We start from the raw sequence: 15,092 nt of genomic DNA, 5'->3' as shown, positions 1-15,092 counted from the left end.
ATTTATTGATTATCCCTTAAACACCCTCCTGCCGCTCTCCCAGGACTTCACCCTTCCTCCCCCAGCCTCACACAGCCCCCAATGCGCTGCCCACGGCGCCCTGCAGACGAACACCCCCCCTCCCCGGTCACCTCCCCTCCCTCCTCTCCTCTCCCCTCCCCGTGTCAGGGATTCTCCGTCCCGCCCTGACGTCACCCCCGTGCGGCGCAGGCCCTGCCCCCGGCGGCCGCCATGTTGGGGGGTGTGCGCGGGGGAGCGCAGCGCGGAGCCGCCCCCGCCGGCCGGCAGCAGCCGCAGCCGTAGCCGTGAGCCCGAGCCCGAGCCCCGCCGCGCTGCGCTGCGTGGGCGGCGGCAGGGGGCTCCGCCGCCTCCCGGCCCCCGCGGAATGCGCAGCGGCACCGCCACCACCACCACCACCACCACCATTACCACTACCACCACCACCACCAGCAGCAGCCCCAGCAGCAGCAGCAGCCGGTGGCGGCGGCGGCGGCTCCCCCGGTAGGGAGCAGAGCGGCGGCGGCGGCGCGGCGCGGAGCCGGGCCATGGTGCCGTTCGCTCCGCTGGAGGACGCGGAGGAGCCGGAGCCCCGCCACAAAATGGAGCTGTACGTGAGCGGCGGCGAGGTCAGTGCGGGGCGGGGCGGCGCCGCGGGGGCTCCCCCGTTACAAGGGCACCTGCCCGCCGGACACCGGGAGCCGCCTGCCCACGGAGGGTGCCTCCCGGGGAGCCCCCTCCTCGCTCCCCGGTCCCCTCGGGTAGGGCAGAGCAGGGCAGGGCAGGCGGCCGCGCCCCCCGCGCCGGGGCAGAGCCCGGCCCCGCGGCTTCCTCCGGCGCCCGCGGCCGACGCCACTTCCTCGCGGCCCCGGCGGCGGGGGCGAAGCTGGGGGTGGGGGGGGGGGGTGCTCGCAGCACGGTGCCTGGGGGGGGAGAGGGGGTGTTGGGGCTGCGTGGTCCCGGGGTGAAAATGCGGCCCCCGAGCTCTTGAGCCGCCCCGGCAAAGTTGCGGGAACTTGTGCGAAATCGCCTCCGTGCCGCCGGGAGCTCGGGCAGGCGGCAGGCACCGGGAGCCGGTTCCTCGCTGCACGCCCCGGGGGGCACCGGGGTGAAGGCTCCGGGGCACCGCTCGGTGCCTGCCTCTGCCCCTAAGGCGGTGCCGAGCAGGCGGCTGCTGGTGCTGGGGTGCCGGGTTGTAGCTCCGCAGGAGCACCGAAACTTTTCCCTGGCTGAATCGCAAGCCGGTGCCGGTAGGTGTGACAACAAGGGGGAGGCTGCACCTCGGTGCGTTTAGACGCGCAGGAGATGTTATCGAAATAAAGCTGCTGGGAACTGGTCGGACTCGCTTGCTGGGATGCGGTGGGGTTCGCTTATCGGGAGCGGAGAAGGCTGCAGCAGATTCGTCTCCGTGTACAAAGTGCGCCCAGTTGGCCTACCTGCATGTTTGGGGATGAATGGAAATAATCGCCAGCGAAGGATCTTGGTGAAGTTTACTTCTCTGATAACGTCGATACGTACACGTAAAGGAAACATACAGTAGTTCACAATAAGAATAAATCCATGGGATTTCAAACTCTATTTATTTTTATTCTCTGCTGCTGGGTCTACAGAGTGCCACATCCAAGCCCTGTAATTACTGGACATGCATTTCTACACCGTGCCTGCTACACTTTAAGTATCTTAATGGTCTAATACTTAACGCAGTTCATGTACCTTAATAATAGAGAAATCCTAATTACGTTAGTGAAGCTAAAGGTAAGGATTAAAAAGTCAGCAGAAGTATTAAAGCCTATTTGTTGCTATTATGGTTTGTAAAAATAGCACGCTGTACTTAAGGTATGAGGCTTACTGAATGTCTGAGAATGTTCTTGACACCACTGAGCTATTCTTGAAGAGTATTGCGATATGGTAGGGTTTAAAACACACACAGTTAAAGTGTTGCAGTTGAAATGTAAAACTTTGTGGTTGCTGCACAGCTCACAGTATTTTTTGGCTGGGCAAACACCCCTCTGCAAATGGCTCGTGCTACTTTCAGCGTCTTGTGTTCATGCTGCTCCCGTGTACGGTCTCTGCCATAAATACTGTATTGACAGCAGGATTGGCAGGAGGACCTGTGATAGCTCCAGCACCGCAGAGCTCAGACAGGTGGTTCTGCTGACTGTGGTGACGTCCGAGTTATCTTCAACGCCTCCGTGGGTGTTTGTGAAGAGCCGGGAGCTTGGCAATGCGTTCCTGTAGGAGCCTGGCTTCGCAGTCCTGCTCACCCAGCCAAGGTGGTGTGGGGCAATGGATGGATGTCCAGAACAGCCCTGTTAGCAACAGTTGCTCTTCAAATTGTGCTTTCCTCAAGCCCCTACAGGAATTGTTTACCTAATGGTGTCTGCATAAACCTGTTTCAGTTGTGCTCTGATTAAAATGAGACATCACATTTGTTATGTCCTTGTTACATTTGGTTAGCAGCCTTTAAAACTTCATTTATACCAAAAACAGTTCCTTCAGGTTGCCTGTGAAGTTCCCAAATTGCATTAGCAAATACTATTGTCGTAACACTTCATCTAAGTGGAGTTAGGAGAGATGTAGTATTCATTGGGAATTTTACATTCAGTTGGTTTAGGGGATCTAGGGGGGTGGTTTAGTTTAGATTCTTCACTTAACATTTATAGAATGAATTATTGCTTATAATACTTAATGTAATCCTGTGTTTACGATCTGATAGGTCTAGGTGACCTTGCGCTTGCAGGAACTATGGTCGACTAAGAGATGGTCTTCTGTTTTAAAGACTAAATTATTTGCACTTACTAGAGCTCTTGTCCATTAGTTGTACCACAGGAGGAAAAATTGGCGAAACAATTCTCTCTGAGGAATCTGCTTGTTGGCTAAATTTAGAATTACATTATTAGAAATAAGTGCATTTCCAGTGAAGTAGCACTTGTGTCGACTTGATGAACTAAAGCAGTTGGCAAAGGAAGAATGCAATCTTGAAGGCAGGAAACAAACTTTCATGCTTGAAGGCATAAAAACAACATGAACTTCTGGAGGAAGTTTAGAATTGAATTATTTTGTGCTTTTTCATGTTGGGCTGCTTTTGAAGTGCTGAGGATTTGATTTTGAACTGTGCGCCACGAAGTTTTTTTGTCTATTCTTGTGTTCCTATGACAGTGTCACTTCTGAAACAGTTCTGTGGCTATGGGAATTCCTTAAGCATATGTAAAAGGTTTAGTGTCATGCAGTTTAAGCTTCAGATATCAGTGAACTTCTTTCCTTTGAAATACAGGATTAAAAAGTAGTTTCATTGTCAAAAATAGATACAATAGAGGTATTGATTATAAACAAATGTAGCAGATCAGTAAAATGACTGCAATCTACAAAGAAACAGAATACTTGTTAACACTTTATTCACCAAGCTAACAAAATGCCAAAATACTCAGAAATGGGCAGAATACAGGACTTCTGGGGTTTTCTGCTCACTTAATAGAAGTGGTATTGCACGCGTTTAAAGTAAGAACTGCACTTGCCTTAGCAAGTGTATGCTGTTCACAATATTAATAGTGTGAATTGCATAAATGCAACTTCATACTCATTTATTTGTTAAATAAGTACTTCAGAAACTGATTGCTTAACTGGCTGTAAGTGACACGGAGGATAAGGCTGGAACAGCAAAGTGACTGGAAATGGAAGTATTCAGCTAGAAAGCTGAGCTGTGTTGAAAGTTGCAGCCTTCAAAAAGACGTGCTCCTAAGTGGAGCGTTGCTGTTGTTGTACATAGTCTGTCCACACCAATTTAAGTAAATACATCTTTGATTTGGGTCCATCCTTTCAAGCATGTTATGATCCTGGTCCGTCAAAGGCCACTGAATTTTGTCAGTGTTAGGAGTTGCATAACTCCTTTGTGAGTAATTACTGGCAGTGACGTGGATGACTCAGCTACCTAGTTCTGTGCATCTCTGAAAATTTCCACAATTAGGCAGTGCTATGCCAAGAAAAAAACAAGTACTAGTTGCACAGAACTTGCGAATTGAGGGCCCTCTTCCATTGCAGCCATGTTCACTTTTCATAAAGACAAGAACAAGGTGCCTTAAAAAGGGGGGATGAGATGGGGGAGTAAGCACATTAATTCTCTTAGATGGAAAAAAAATGGATGTCTTTATGCACTGGAAGGTGCTGCAATAGAGTAACTGTTTTGATATATCACTTTTGAAGATATTTGTGGAGTTCTGAGTCTCTGGAAGAGCCAGGGCTCTGCTGAGGCAGCTCACCTCGCTGCTTTGGAAAAACTGCCCAGTGACTCTAGAATAGAAGAAGTGTGTCATTTCTTACCTCCTGATGTACAGAAATTCAATGTGTGTGTGGATGTAGTTCTTTATTACATTAGGAATAAGATGAAGTACGTTGTTTTCATCAGTTTTCAGCCTTATCTGTCACAAAAGAGGACTCTGAGGCTGCTTTACACGCGTTCATTGTGGAGCTTCATGCCTCTCCCTGGCAGGCAGCACCTTCGGTCCTCGTGGATCCCGGTGTTCACGGCCACGTTTGTGGCTTGTCTGTAACCAATGGGAGATGTGTAGCTCTCCATCTGATAATGGAAAGGATCAAAATGTTTGCTTAATCGCTAATTAAGTGCTACTGAAGGTCTGTTAGCCTGTTTGAGTGTATATTTTCTTTGCCACAGGAAAACAAGTTCGTAACTTTCCCTAGAAATTGATTAGGGCCTTAGGAGAGGGAGATAGAGACATCCACCTTTAGGAAGAGTTCCTATCTGATCCATTCAAAGTAGGTGTGAGGGAATTTCCTGGCCTGGTCTCATGAGAGGAGCTGAGCCCAGCAGTGGGGTCTGAGCAGCGAGGGGCTGGGCAGGAGGCCCTGGGGTGCCTGGGCCCTGTGCACCTGTGGGGCCTGGAGCTGACAACAAGACTTTTAGACATTGTTTTAAAATCAAATCTCTGCCTGTTGAGGTGTACACAGAAAACCAAAGTTTCTTAGTCCAGTCTCAGGAAACACGATTCAGTAGGCCAATGTGTTGTTAATTAAATTAATGATGCAAACTGTCTGCAGATGTGATTTGAAATAAAAGAGGAACAAACGTGGGCATCTTAACACACTTTTTTTCCCACAAAGTTATTTTTCAAAGTCTTTGGAATAAGGGGCTCCTAACGTAAGCTCATGCTCTTAACATTTTGAAATAGGTTTTTGAAGAAATACTTCTGTAAATAGGAAGCAAACTGGTTTGTCTTGTGCTCGCTTGGGAGAACCGAGAGGGGTTGGTCTGGCTGTAGCTGCGGTATCAGCAAATCAGGGCAGTGAGGGAGAAACCTGGGAGGTGCAGACACTGCTGTTGATCCATACATAAAGCTGAACCTGTCTGAAGCCAGGCTAGGTTATACATGATGAGTAACACATTCTTACTTCTGTTAATAAAATTCCTGGGTCTGCTTTCTTCCTCCTTTTTACCTCTGTTTGAATGCTGAAATGAAGATGTTTAAAAACAGGACAGAGCGAACCCACTTGACTTTCTCTACTGTTTTTCCTTGTAGTGAGGCACATTTACTGACCATTTGTCTGGTTTTTTTTTGTTTGTTTGTTTGTTTGTTTTTTTGTCAAACCTATAGACCATCAAACTGTAATGCATTTACCATGTAAACAGTTAAAACATCATCAATATGTGAAGTAATACCTGTATTTAGATGGTTCTAATCTCTGGTCATTCTGGGATTCCTCTGCTCTGCTGTAATTATCTGAGGAAAAGCATGCGCAATAGTAGTTAAGCCTTTTACTAGCCCACAGAAGCTGTTTAGATATTCTCCCAAGGTAGTATGGTATAGGCCCAGCTAGTCATGGGACCCATTGCAGCTATTTAAATTAGAAGGAAGATTGCACCGTGTTACCTCAGAGAGAGCTTGCCATTGCAGGAGTGGGACTTTTAGCCTGCACCTCTGGAAAAGTAAGTTTCTTACACTCCAGGTTGTCTGATCTCAACTTTGTTCTCATCTTTTTTTATGCATTGTTTTCTGTTAACTTTTATACCGATCAACAGTGCGGAATACTCACTTGAATTTTGAAAATTATTTGGAAAGCATTGCCTCAATGTCTGAGTTTAGTTTGTGTCATAATGAAAGTTAATATTGAAAATGTTCAGTTAATTATAAAAGTTTAGTGCAGAAGTGCAGAACAGCAGAATGATTCCAGGATGAAAGTCTCCTTCAGAATAATGGTACTTGTTTCCTTTCACCTGTTAGCTATAGGCAGGTGTTCTCTAATTCTCAGTAATAAATTCACTTTCTGGATTCGTGAATATTCACTAAGTAATAACTTAGAAATTAAAGCAGTTCTGTTCTTTATATGTTTGTGTATAAATATTCATAATTAAATCACTAAAGGAGGTCCTAGTTGGCTGCAGAAACAGAAATTTGTACTTTGTCCCGTAAAGCTGGTAATTGAGGGTGTTGTTTTTTTTTTTATTTGATAGTATAGGGGAGAGAGTGGAAACTTTTAGTTAGTGAAACTTGGCCAATATAAGTAACTGGGCAGAAGAGTAGTGATTTGCTTTTTGTCATTGATTCTTTTTTAACTGAATAGTTAACATTTTTATGTTTTTATTTTTTAAAATTGCTAGCCTTTGGGTTGTGATCTGACAGGTGTGTTACTTTTTTAAACAGACTTGCTGACCAGGATTTGCAAACAAATAAGCCAGAAGTATAACTGTCTGTGTCTGTCAGGCAATAAAAGTAGATTTATGTGCTTGAACATAAAATTCTTTGGACTAAAAACTGGCAGACATCCCAGTTTTTGTAATTGTAGAGAGACTGGACAGGAAAAAAACAAGCAACAATGGGGGGGAAAGTGTATGGTAGGAAATTGTTAATTAAGATGACATTTGATTACCTGCCATAAATATCCCATAACTTAGTATATTTGATTTGCCAGAAAGCTGAAAGTATGCTTGCATGGCGTGCTCAGAAACTGCAGAAATCAGATAGCACACTGATTTTTTTGTTCAAAAACTGATTTAAGCTATGATAGCGTTCTTTATCTGATTGTCTGGATTTGAGCTGGTTTTGGTGTATCTGCAGTTCTTTTGGCTAGTGATGTTGGCTCCAGAGTTTAAATTCAAATAACTAATCTTTGAAAATGTTGACAGCATTTAAAGAAAGAAAAGGCTAAATGTACAATAAATTAATTTCAAGTTTAAGTCCACGAGTGGAGAATTGTATCTTATTTCTGAACACCTAGAGGGGAAACCCTTTTCTTTACTAGTTTTTGGACAGCTTTGGCGGGCTTCACATTGGCTCAGGCTTGAACGCAATCTTACAAAGTTGTGAAAAGAGATCAGGTGGAGGAGGCTGGAGTTCATATCTGGTGTGAATTTTGGCATTGTGCCTTGATGTATTCAATTAATTTTGTACAATACTAAGTATAGTGGGCGTCCCTCCCCACTTATCTAACTTGGAAAAAAAAATATGCAGAAAAGGAAATAAGTTGTGCAGCAAAAGTAGTACGTTGGCTTCGGTAGTGCATGTGAGGTTTCTGAATCCAGGGTAATAGGTTAGTGAATTTTGGCCTTGAGGGATTAAGGTGGCAGTGCATGATGTGTGTGCATGACAAGGAAGTGCTAAATATGCCAGCTCTTGTTTAGATGGATGGGTCTTCTGTTACGTGCTCATCCAGACTTGCAGTTAATGCGAACAGTGTGTGTGCTGACTGTGGTTAAAATAAATAGAAAGTGAGAGAAGAGCGAAAGTAACCGAAGCCTCATACTAGTTCCTCCGGTTACTTTCGTCAGTGATGAGAATGTAGTCCAAAAATAAGCGCTAGCATCTTGATACAGGAGTTGGAGAGCTATGTTAGGAAAATCATTCGTTTAGGACTCAGCTCTTAAATGGTGTACTTGAAATCAAGAGTCCTTCTAGAAGAAGCAGTGCAAGTGGTTGAGGGTTTGCTTAGATGACGCAACCACGATGGCATAAACCTGTCCCTGCAGCCCTACTAGTTTGTCTGGTTTTCCCTCCTTAAATAGGGGCATGGTCTGTAAGGCATTTCGAAAGTCTTTGTAATCCTGTGTTTTACCGATTCATGTACCGGTAACCGTACTGTATTTCGGTGTCTTAAGCACGTATTTTAGGTAAATAGGGAAGTACAAGGAAAGAAAGTCGTTACCCAGTCTGAGAACTTGCTTGCTTTAGCTTCTGTTTTCAGGGAAAATGTAGTTGTGAGTTTCCGTATCTTATTTAGTGTGTTCTTGTGTGGGATCCGTGCCACGTGAAGGTAGTGATGCTGAGCAATTAACGTATAAACAAATTAGCAATTATCACTAGCAAAATCCGTAATTGCCTTCACCCATTTTATCAGGTATTTCCAGTTTATAATTAATGTTTTGCATGTTGGGACAAAGCATGCCCTTTCTGATTCTTTTTTTTTTTTATCTGTTAAACAGCATTGAATCATTTGTTATTTAAGGAGAGATTGAACTTCATCTATAAATCCAACTCTTCTCTTACTGTGACTATGGGGTTGATATCTTCTTTATACTGTTGGATGAAGTGGGGTGTGTTGTGGCATTCCCATGTAAGAGTGTGCTATTTATTTGCTCCAATGTAAATTGGTTGAATTATGAACTCTGCTTTTTCAAAATTATTTGGTCTTAATGTTTTGTCTAATGCGTTTTCCATCTTTCCCCTCTTCAGCTAAATGGCCTTAAAATGGCAGATGAGCCTATGGAAGAAGGAGAACCATATTCCTACCATGTAAGTCTCTGATAAACGTTCACTTCAGACACTCATTAGCCTTACTTCCTTATGAAGGGAAAAAAAAAAGGCATTGCCTGCTATTTAAGTTTCGAACCTGTCACTTTATTTGACCAGATCTGAAGAGGCTCTGTCTCAAAGATGCCTTTGAAAAATGGCCCCTGGATAGGGGCCTGAAGTGGCTTGTTTGGGAAAGTTTGCAGCATGAGGCAGTGCTTTAAGGAGAACAGATTCTCTGTGCTGGAGAGAGCATTTACAGATCTCTCTAGCTCAGGTCAACCTCAAACCTCTTATATTTTGTGTGCTTAATGTTTCTCTCTCTACAAAAGCAGAGGTGATAGCGTATTTCTTGTCATATAGTTGCTTACATTCATCTAGAAGATACTTAATACCTGCCCAGTGCTTTGGTAACTTGCATTTTTAGGAAATGCTGAAGATCAGTGTTCTGTTCGCTGGCTAAATCTTGGAATAAACTAAAGGCTAACTTTATGTGGTGAAATGCCTGACTTTGGTAAAACTGGCCATCATTTTTCAGTGCACACCTCTGTATTTTTCAACAGTATCATGGAAGAGGGTATCGAGTAGATCTTACTGCTTTGTATTGAAATAATAACTTTTAATTAAGTGATTTAGAGACTAAACTCTTGTGAGTTTATGTGATGTGATAGTTGTCTGTTTCCTGGTGTGGAGTAAGTAAATAAACCTTCAGCCTGGTCATCCTCTTCCAGGTAGCAAGGAAAGATGAGCAATGGGTTGTGCCTCGGTCTTTCACTGTACTCGAACCAGAAAGATGTTGCAGAGCTTGTTTGTTGGGTGCTTGGAGCAACATACCACTCAAGCTGTAACTAAGTTAGATGGCAAAAAGCCATAACTGATTGTGGCGTTTCTTTCAGTGCTTTGCCTTCTGTTTAACCTGCTGGGAAGAGTTACCTCATTTGCAAGGTGGATTACTGAGAGCTGGTACCTGAACCCTGCAGTAGATTTGCTGCTCAAAAGCAGAATGTAAAATCAGATAATCAAATTTGCAGTTCATGGAGGCCAAACTAGAAAGGAAAATGAAACTGGCTTACATATCCATGCAACTTTTTACCCGCTCATTCATTGCTGATGATGCAGAGATCTTTTTATACTTCAGCCATACCAATTTCTAGGGCTTTAATGATAGTTAAGTAGCTGAAATTATATAGACATCTTTTGTAAAGGCGAAGCTACTTATAAAATTAACTCATTTAATGCATCTGAAGTTATTCTTTATTTGCATGGAAAACATTTTTCTCCTCAGTCACATTTAGAAATACTGTCTCCGCAGCAACCAAATGTGATGTCACAGGCTAATGACTCAAGGTGGGTGATAAATAGAAGAGCAGATGAACTCCTAAACATCTTTTCTCATGCAAAGGTTCATGGTGTTAAGCAACACAAATTAAGATGTTGAGGTAAAAATGCTTCTAAATACAGCATTTACATACTTCATAGAAAGAATGAGCAGTTAGGATTCTTCTTCCCCATGGCATATAAGGAGAGGAACTGCTGCTTTCTGTCATCAGATGACTTGAAATGCTGGTCTTCTTACCTGCCTTAAATTCCAAGCATGGGAAGCATGTGTTACAAAAAAAAAAAAAAAAAGTGCACCTTTCATGTAAATACATGTATACAGAGTCAGCAAGATGGATGGATGAAATGAAGTTGGGATGCATATATGCTGTATCATTAGTGTATGTCAACTGATTTTGTGAAGAAAGAGGGGAAGTAAGTAGCCTATAGCGTGAATTGAAGAATTGACTTTGTTATCCAGCAGTGGCTTGTGTTAATACCTACCTTTTGCATGGGAAGCAGGCAGAACAAACAGCCCTTTTCCAGAATATAAAATAGGAGATGTAGGGGAGACTCATAGTAACAGCTGCACTACAGTCTGTAAATATATGGAGATGTTGGAGCTCCTTCCATTGCTGGATGAACAAAAGGCAATTAAAGCATAGACAGTTAATGCAGTGTGATGGTTGCCTGTTATTTTTTCATTAGTGTGGTAAGTACATCCACATCTGGATGATCGGATTTCTTCCTGATCTTCTGTGTAATGTGACCTAGAGAATTGCATTTAGAAGTGTGTCTATCAAGTCTGATAAAGCTGACTGTAAACTTCTATGCTGGCTCTTAGGCTGCGAGACTTTGTATAGTCACCCTGACCATGACTGTAGTAAGATGTTTTCTGTTAAACCTAACCATTTCATCAAGTGGTCTGTCTGATGTCTTTATCTGTCAGACTCCTTGTTGAAGGAGAGGAATGCACTGCAGGATTTTGTTTTTATTTTTCCTGGTCCGTCTTCACTAAGAAAAGTTTGAGGTGAAGAACTGACGAGAAGATAGGAGAACAGTTAATAATTTGGATACCCTAAAGACCACAAAGTACTGCAAATTGGGTGGGATTTTCTGTTGTCATTGGGTTTTATTTGCTGAGCACAAGAAATTCATTGGTGTTCTTGACAGGGCGAAGGGGTACGGTTCCTCTGCTATGGGCAAGCTCAGGTTGCTGTTGCAGGCCTTAGCATGCAGTTCATAGTTTCAAGAGTGCTTATTTTGACACCTTGGTTGTTTTGCCTCACAGAAGTTTCTCTTACACCATAAGTTTTATAGGCATGCAATACGTAATCTGATGTGTTTTCATCATGAATGGTTGTTTTTTCACAATTTAGCTGTTGTGCCCTACTTTGCTAATCATAGAATCATTAAGGTTGGAAACGACCTCCAAGATCATCTGTTCTAACTGTCCCCAACAAACGATTAGACCAACAGGAAAAAGGCAACTGGATCTCTCCATGCCTCAGAATTGCCCTCAGCTTTCTGAAGGAGGACTCCACACAGGAGAGTTTCCCTGAGCCTTGCACCTCAGAGCTGCATTTCTTCTGTTGGATGAAAGAATTCTCAGAGTGATTAGGATGACTCATGTATTATTTATGCTCTTCAAACAACGCATGTTCCTTTAGCGACAGTAGTGGATGACCATATTTATTATTTGCTGCTGTGAAAAGCAGTAATTATCTAAAATGATGAAATTCAATTTAGCTTTCATTAAGGCTATTTCAGGAAAGGGAAAGATGAGAAGAGCAATCACTGGGAAAACTAAAGGCAACTAAACCAAAGGTAAAGCATAGAAGGATCACCTCAGACTTGGTTTAAAAATCTGTATATTAATTCCTTTCATGTAAGAAAATTCATGTTTGTTTCAGTTGTAATATTCATGACTAAAGAAAATAAGCATTATTCAATTGGGTGAGAATTTGACTTCAGCTTAGAGTTTGAAAACATGCATTTGTTTCAGAAAGTATGGATGGGAAACTTTCCATTTGAATAGCTTTCTTTTAGGCCTCATTAAAACTTAATTTTTTTAAAAAGGCATTTATATGCAAATCTAATAAGAGTTGATTAATTCTGGACTGTTCACTGTTGTATTTTGTTTGCTTTGAAATAATAGGATGAAGGAAGTGTGAAAGAAATTCCCATTACCCATCATGTGAAAGAAGGATGCGAGAAAGCAGATCCAGCACAGTTTGAACTACTTAAGGTTCTTGGTCAGGGATCGTTTGGAAAGGTAAAACAGCACATCTTGTTTTCATCCGAGGGCCGCTTTCAACCTGCTTTGTCTTACTGATGTTAACACTAATAGGAATACATGTTAATGTTTTACTTCCATTGTAATACTACCAGGACATTTCAGAAATCAAGTTAGGTATAAAGCCAATAATTCAGAGTACAGATAGATGTGCTTATGTGTACTGCCCTGTTTTGGACGAAGTTACCCTATTTTACTGTTTATTTTTTATTTGTATTTATTTACTTTGCTATAACAGCCTTTCTGGCTTTACCTTTTTAGGAGGACTTGACAGTTACTGGAAAAGCAACATCTTTTTCTAGACCTATCCAGGCATTCAGCCTGGGAAGGGTTAGCTCAAGTATGTTTTTGGGGCAAGAAAGTGCCATAGCTGAGTCACTAGGAACATTTGAGAAGATATTGACAGATGCAACCTTTTTCCAGTCTTGCGCTGGTGCAAAGAGAACACTATTTATAGCAGGACTCCAAATCGTATCAGACCCAGATAGGCAACAGCATCAGTCTCTAGGCAGGAGGGTGAGTCTGTAGCAGCTCTGCAGGAGGTCTGCCATGGAAAGTTCCCCCTTGTTTTGAGCAGGGAGGCATGTTTGTGGTTCATCTCAACTGGTATCTGCAGCTTTGTGGAAACAATGGCACCAACAGCAAAGGATTTTACCGCTTGGGTTGTAGAATTAAGTGTGGTTTTTATGCAACAGCTCTGGCATGTTCTGTTTGTTCAGTGCCATGGCTATTTGAAATATAATCATGGTGTCTTCAGCTGCCTTAAGACTCTTTTGTGCAGTGTCTGGTGAGGAAGTGGAATGAATTTCTCTGTTCAGTACTTGTGCGTCCTCTGCTGTTTAGGTTGATGCTTGGGGGTGCCAGTGGTGTAATAAATACTGGTAGACATTAACAGAGGAGATGATGGTTCATCTTTTAATGATGCTACTTGATCAAGTGTGAATGTTTGATTCTTCCACAGCCCCTGCCTCCCCGCTTTCCCAAATGTGAAAGCTTTATTGATGGAGATACAGAGTTATGATTGTGGTAATTTAGAACTTGAGCTGAAGTAACAATAAAGTAAATAGCCTCGGAAATGTTTAATTTTTATTTTGCTGTATTTGTCAGGTGATCTACAGTTCCAGACACTAAGTGAAAAATTATTTAAATAGGTTATAGAAGAACTGTGGCAACGTTGCAGTAATTTTTTGTAATGTGCCCCTTGCAGTCACATTGCAGAAATGAAATTAAAAATGTTTCAGGCACTAATTTGAAACACATTTATTAAAACAGTAATCCTAGTGTATATGTAGACAACTTATTTTTTTAAATTAGTCTTTTAAATGAGATTTTTGCAACACTTGTACCTTTTTTCTTTGCAATCGCCTATACATATTTTTCCAATTTCCTGTTCTTTTGCTGATTTTTTTTTCTTTTCCTGTTTTGTGGCAGGAACAAACCTCTGTATAGAGTTGAATGAGAAGGGAAAAATAATTTAGACATTAGATTGAGAAACTTTTCCTTATCTGGTGAAGTTGGCTGCCAACTCCCTGTGTGCTGCTTCTCTATAGAGACTTCAGATGCTCCATGCATTTATTCCTCAAACTTTGTCTCACCCTGTCTTGGGGTTCAGCGCACCTGGTATGGACATCTTCACCCTGCCTCAGTTTGTTTCTCACTTTACAGTGCTCAGGCTTCTGGTAGCCATAGGAGCACTGTTGCTCAGAATCCCACCAGCTTGACAAGACGTCTGTTGCAGAGCTTGTAAAGCCTGGCAGAACTTGGTTCAAGAACCAGCTTTAAGAACCAGATGGTAACTGTTACATCTCTGAACAGGGATGGTTTTATCTAATGTTTGCTGCTTGCTGTTCAAAAGAGAAAACAAACAATAAGATCAGTAGCTGTTGCCTTCATGATCCTTGTTTTCTCTCTCCAGTTCTGTACCTCCCAGGCCTTTTCCTTTGGGTTTAGCAAACACAAGGCTTGTTTCCTCTGGCCCAGTATAGTACTGCTGCATCTGTGCAGGGTTTAACACTACTTCACAGAAATAAAGGGTTAAACCTTATGTCTGCTGTTGAGCTTTTCAGTTCAGCCTTTGCTAATGGTCTAAGGCTTCAGCACCCAGTCTGTTGAAGCTGCTCCTTGCTGAGGTGAGTCACTTTGTGCAGCAGGTGTCTGTCTGAATGCATGCTTTACAGCTGAACAACCAACCACTGCATCTCCACAAGGTGTTGAGTTTTGGAGAATTTGGCTGCAAATTTAAGTAGAGGGTGCTAAAGGAGTTTTCACCATGGCGGTTGTTTAGGTCCTTAGTAGTTTGTTTTTGTAGCTGATACATGCATTTATTTAGCATTAAAGCATTAGTACATGCTTATTAAGGCTTTATTTGTATAATAGATTGTGAGTATATTAACCTACAGATGTCTTCTCATTTGCTCATGTTTGAATTACTGCCTTCGCTATTTGAGAAACAACATCACATAACAGGGGAGCGATGCAATAGGTCAGCCGCTGGTCACAGCTTTAACAATAAAAGCCTGTTAACCAGGAAACACCATGACTTCTGATCAGAGCTTACAACAAAAGCCACCCCTCTCCCAGCCCCATCATTGGCAGAGTATGAATTTCTGATTCTAGAATGAAAAAGCTTACTGGTTCACTTTTTTAATTAGTTCTAGATATTTAATCATGTCTAAAGAAGTATGTGTAAATATATCTAGTATTAAGGAAAGTGTGAGTACAAGGAAGACCAGAGGCAATTTCAGGTA

The 15,092-nt window shown here is 42.5% G+C and overlaps 1 protein-coding gene across 2 annotated transcripts in view; it reads left to right on the top strand.

The window, feature by feature from the left end:
* The first annotated feature begins 246 nt into the window (after positions 1–246).
* Positions 247–15,092, top strand: part of RPS6KA6 (ribosomal protein S6 kinase A6) — a 41,959-nt gene continuing 27,113 nt past the window's right edge. The window contains exons 1-3 of one of the 2 annotated variants that reach the window (XM_082770527.1): positions 247–626; positions 8,676–8,735; positions 12,208–12,324. In XM_082770527.1, the coding sequence (XP_082626653.1) occupies positions 546–626; positions 8,676–8,735; positions 12,208–12,324 (258 nt within the window). In that variant the 5' untranslated portion in view covers positions 247–545. The remainder of the gene's footprint in view (positions 627–8,675; positions 8,736–12,207; positions 12,325–15,092) is intronic. The other variant, XM_082770526.1, reaches the window with a different exon arrangement.

Source organism: Aythya marila (genome assembly GCF_965140915.1).
Source record: "Aythya marila genome assembly, chromosome: 13".
Lineage (NCBI taxonomy): Eukaryota > Metazoa > Chordata > Aves > Anseriformes > Anatidae > Aythya > Aythya marila.
Note: the sequence above shows the minus strand (reverse complement) of the source record. Positions and strands in the feature narration are given on the sequence as shown.